Source organism: Panicum hallii, chromosome 9, assembly GCF_002211085.1.
Source record: "Panicum hallii strain FIL2 chromosome 9, PHallii_v3.1, whole genome shotgun sequence".
In the NCBI taxonomy this organism is placed as follows: Eukaryota; Viridiplantae; Streptophyta; class Magnoliopsida; order Poales; family Poaceae; genus Panicum; species Panicum hallii.
In genome coordinates, this window is record NC_038050.1 from 17,316,399 (window position 1) to 17,321,323 (window position 4,925).

Here is a 4,925-nt window from a genome sequence, read left to right on the forward strand (position 1 = left end):
GTCCACACCCGGACACGTCCGGAAGAAGCGGAGGGAATATTACTCGGATCAGCACGTAGATCCACTGCATGCGCGGGCAGATGGTCCCGGTGTCAGCGTCGAACTCGAACATCACAAAAAAAGATGAGAGCAGAACCAGTATGTAGGGCCAGCTAGCTATACTAGCCTACTGCTACAGAGATTTTCTTTTTTCGATGAGCAAATTCTTGGATATATCTATCCATCTTGCTGTTGCACAAGAGAGATCGTAGAGTTCCTCTACAAAAAAAGAGAGGGATCATAGAGTTACTTTTCGTCATCTTTCAAAGGGGAACGGATCCTGACTTTTCACCAAGCATGATAATAGCTTGAGAACCTTCTTGTCGGTCATATTTTTGGCGAGTAATTGCTTACTTGATCTCGCCTTTCCAGCACTCTGTCTGGGAAGGATGTAGTTTTAGGCGCGGTTTTAGGCGCCTCTGGCGCCTTGTAATGTCTCAAACTCCTCTTATTAATGAATGCCGGACAATCTGTCCGGGTCTTTTTTAAAGATAATAGCTTGAGAACCCTCCTACTGTCGTACATCACACATGCAGTAAATTCCAGGCCAATGCCACTCACGAGTAACTTCATACATGATAGAGACAGGGAATTTTTTATTGTCCATCACGGGCACAGGAGTACACTGAATGTGAAAATACACATGCAATTAGCAAGATGGCACCAAAATTAATAGGGTGGTGAAGACCGAATAGAACACGATCGATCGTCTCAAACCCCCCTCAAAGGGGCTAAACCGTATGTTTGCTGTTGTGTAGTGCTCACTCTCTCTACCGTCCCAACCAACAACTCTCCGACAGCTTCCGTATGCAGCTATGGGATCGTCGGACTCAGAGGCCCTCCTTGCCGTCGGCGGCGCGGAGGGAGCCCAGCTGCACGGGCGCCTGGGTCGACACCACCTTGGAGGACCCGTACGCCGCCACGTCGATGCCCTGGGTCTTCTCCTTCTCGATCTGCTCCTTGATCCAGAAGTAGGTGAACCGAAGCCCGTCCTGCACACAGATTCAATTTTCGCAGGTTCGTCAGGGGTCTTTTCTTGCAATCTATGCAAAGATGGTGACGGTACCTTGAGCCTCATTGTCGGGGCCCACCCGAGCTTCTCCTTGATAAGGGTGTTGTCAGAGTTGCGCCCACGGACCCCCTCTGGACCGGGGATGTGGTGGATGGGCAGCTTCCTATCCTCAAAGCTCAGCACGATCTCAGCCATCTCGTTCATGCTCACCATCTCGTCGCTCCCGATGTTCACCGGCTCGCGGAAGTCGGACTTGGTCAATCTGGACAGAATTTTGTATGGTGCCATGTTTACTTCCCCATCTTCTCTGTGCAGGCACAGCTTTAGCATACCATGGACGATATGAAAAGTTGCTACATACCTCAGAACGCCCTCGACGCACTCATCGATGAAAGTGAAGGATCGGGTCTGGAGGCCATCGCCCCACATCTCAAACCTCTCAGTGGATGTCTGAGCCTTTCTGCAGAAGGCAGCAGGTGCCTTCTCACGACCACCTGTTAGCAAGATAACATTGCAAACAAATTGAATTGTTATTACCTCAGCCTTCGGGGCAGCACGCTGTAAGTCAAATAGATTAACTGGTAGATTTACCTTTCCATGTTCCGAAGGGGCCATAGATGTTGTGGAAACGGCCAATGCGGCACTCAATGCCAAAGTCCTTGGTGTAGTGCTTGCACAACTCCTCAGTTGCAAGCTTCTCCAAGCCGTAGGCATCTTGAGGCTGTAAGGTAACGGATCAAAAAAATTAAGAAACTTGAGAGTGTAGTTGTGTCTGAAAAACAGAAATGCCATTGTATTTCAATTAACACACCTCAGCAGGCCAGGCATCGGACTCCTTCAGGCTCACATTTGTGTCAAGCTGCTTGAATTCAGGGTAAATGCATGCACTCGAGGCGTAGAAGAACCTGCAAGACCCAAAAGGTACAAAATATTAGTCAATGACTTGAATAAGATCATGTGGAGTTCAGACAGAGTGGTTTATAAACAGAAAACAGAAATAGTTCTAATATCACAAAAGTGCCCTGTTGCTTTTCTCCTTTATATGTTCAGTTTGGTGAATGTCAGTATTAGCTTGACTACACACAGATCTGGATCGGATACTAACAAAAAAGCCACCAGTAGAAACTGTACCCAGTGCTTCCCAATGACTAACATGTATAAGAAATGCTGTTTAAATGTAGTCGTCAGGTTCATTACAAACTCTGTTTGAAGCCCCTCAGCAAGATTAGATGTGCATGTTAAAATATAATTCTTGGAGGAGGCCACAGCATTCTGCAGCCATGTAAGAAAATGGATTGCCATACCTCTTCACACCATTGATACGTGCAGCCTCGAGCATGTTGAAACTGATCATGGTGTTGTTGTACATGATCACAGAGTGGTTTGACTGGATGAACCCCATGCCACCCATATCAGCAGCAAGATTGAATACATGGTCGACACCTTGGGTAACCTTCAAACAGTTGTCCATGACCCTAAGGTCAACCAGGTGGAACTCATGGCAGAACATGTCCTCTGTCATGTGCTCATTCTTCTTCCAGTCAGAGGCAATGATATAATGGCCCTCGCTCTTCAGACGGCGAGCAATGTGGGATCCAATGAAACCACCAGCCCCAGTAATCGAAATCCTCAACTTCTCACTTGGCCAGTAGGGCTCCCTCTCCAGCTCAGCATAGGTGTACTCGCCATAAGCGGTAACAGTCTTCTCGCTGCTCCCCATTCTGTCATTTTACAGCATTTTAAGCAACAATCAGAAATAGAACAGTTGAAATTAATGCATAAGAATTAATCGACTCATCTTTTATCTGATGGTTACAAACGTATAATAAAAACTGTGACAAAATCGCATGGATCTCATGACCAAAATAAGTTATATGATTGAAGAGAATAGTTGGTGGAACCAGAAAAGGTATATGCGACAAACCATTGTATCAAACACATTATTGCTAAAGTCCAGCTCATCAATGGATCGTTAACGTGTCATGTATATTTCATAAAAAAACTAATATAACACCAAATTATCAGCCAATCATGGGTTGAAGGAATCTTCGCAGCAAGTCGTGCATGCTAGTGGCAAATAAACATTATCTGATATGGCATCACGGAATCTGTGGCCTGGTAGTTAAGCTTCTTAACTTAAGTACCGTTGCAGATCCGGTTGACTTAAAGCGTAAGGATGGCCGGATGAATGAAAAAGACAAGAAAAACAGAGCACAAAGCTCATTAACACATCCAGACATTATGAGGCTATGAAGCATGTGCAATACACATACTGAGGAAGAAACTCTAACCCTTTTACTTTCGCTCTTGTCAGTAGTAGAGTAGTGATTCCAACCATTTGATGAATGAGAAAGAACAAGGAAACAGAGCACAGAGCTCATCAAACATAACCAGATATCGTAGCAGACTATGAGCACACACACACTCATTTAAAGGATGAAATTAGAAGACTTTTGCCTCTACTGCTGCCTATAGCAGAGTAGCAGTTTTCACAATTGAGTTATTGACAGGTCCAAGTGTCCAACTGCGGAAATCAAACTACAGAAGAAACCTAAACTTTCTAGTGGAAGCCGCTTAAGAACAAAACATCAACAGTATATCTATTTGCGGACAAGATAATCAATGCATCAAAGCTACAGTGGGTCATGGGAAGTGGATCTCGGCAATCATGGCACCGAAAAGTTAACCATCATCCCCAATCAGAGCAAGAAAGGAGCCTCATGCTCCCGCACATCGGATTCACACTGCAGAATAAGCAAGAACCATGCTACTGTACAGAATTGACAAAGCAAGATAGGAGGATTGGGCTCCCCCAGGTCTCGCTGCCGATTCCACCAAAGCCTGCTCCGCAATGAACTAATTACGAAGGTATGGAAAAATCATGCATGATCCAATAAAGCTTTTCCCGATACAACCGAGGCTAAAACATGCATGCATGGACTCACTAAGCCGAGAACCGCATCCTAATCGTGCATGCAGGCGGCGGCGACCACCCGGTGGTCATGCCGCGCGCGGTCAAGAAGCAGAAACAAAACGGCCCAAATCCACCGAAACAGAGCCCGGGACGAGCTAGCGGCGATCTACAAAGGAAAAAGAACAGAGCAGGACGAGATCTCGGCGGGGGATTCGGCGGGTTTACCTCTGCTTTGTCGGCGAGGGAGACGACGAAGACGCGGAGGGGAGGTGCGGTGGGGTGGAGAGGATAGGAGAGGGAGGATCTCCTGTAGTGCACGAGGGGTTAAGGCCCTCCGAAGGCTGTTTATTTATAGAGAGGACACAGGGGCGCGGAGGATTGGAATTACTGTACTTTTGGGGAGGAAAAGCGATGAGATCCCAAGATTGACAGGATTTTTGGCCCTTTTGAAAAGGCAGAAACCTTGGACCATTCCTGCCAGCATTTTTTTTTTCACTGCCTGTGATTTCAGCAGCGGATCCATTCCTTTACTTTCTTCGTCCGTATTGTCACTTATGGAAACAACCTATAGCCAACATTTCAAAAAATAAATCGTTTTAGTTTTATTCTAAGTCAAACATCACTAACTTACTAACTTTTGTCAAGTTTATAAAAAGGTTTACCAACATTGAAAACATAAAAATAGTTTTGTTAAAAAGCACAATAAAACATATCTTGTTTAAAAGGTTTACCTACAACATCAAATTAGCATGTGGAAAAGAAAGAATATACCTTTGCCCCGTAATTTTTTTAGTCATATCAGGTCTATAAAAACCACTATCAAACATATCTTGTTTACTAGGCCTATATTATTGTATCACATATTTGTCCTGTATTTTTTTTATCATATCAGACATTTGCATGAAACCTAGTTATACCATTTCAACAATATATCTCTATTATTGCTTCACAAAAAGCTTA

At 44.8% G+C, this 4,925-nt stretch overlaps 1 protein-coding gene across 1 annotated transcript; it reads right to left on the minus strand.

Annotated features, from left to right (window-relative positions):
* Positions 1-607: 607 nt before the first annotated feature.
* LOC112876237 (GDP-mannose 3,5-epimerase 1-like) lies at positions 608-4,347 on the minus strand. The gene is made up of 7 exons (XM_025940301.1): positions 4,191-4,347; positions 2,356-2,772; positions 1,863-1,956; positions 1,643-1,772; positions 1,413-1,545; positions 1,106-1,313; positions 608-1,031 (listed from the first exon to the last, which is right to left on the minus strand). Exons 2-7 carry the CDS (start codon positions 2,769-2,771, stop codon positions 870-872), a joined length of 1,143 nt encoding a protein of 380 aa, XP_025796086.1. The 5' UTR covers position 2,772; positions 4,191-4,347; the 3' UTR covers positions 608-869.
* Between the last annotated feature and the right edge of the window lie 578 nt (positions 4,348-4,925).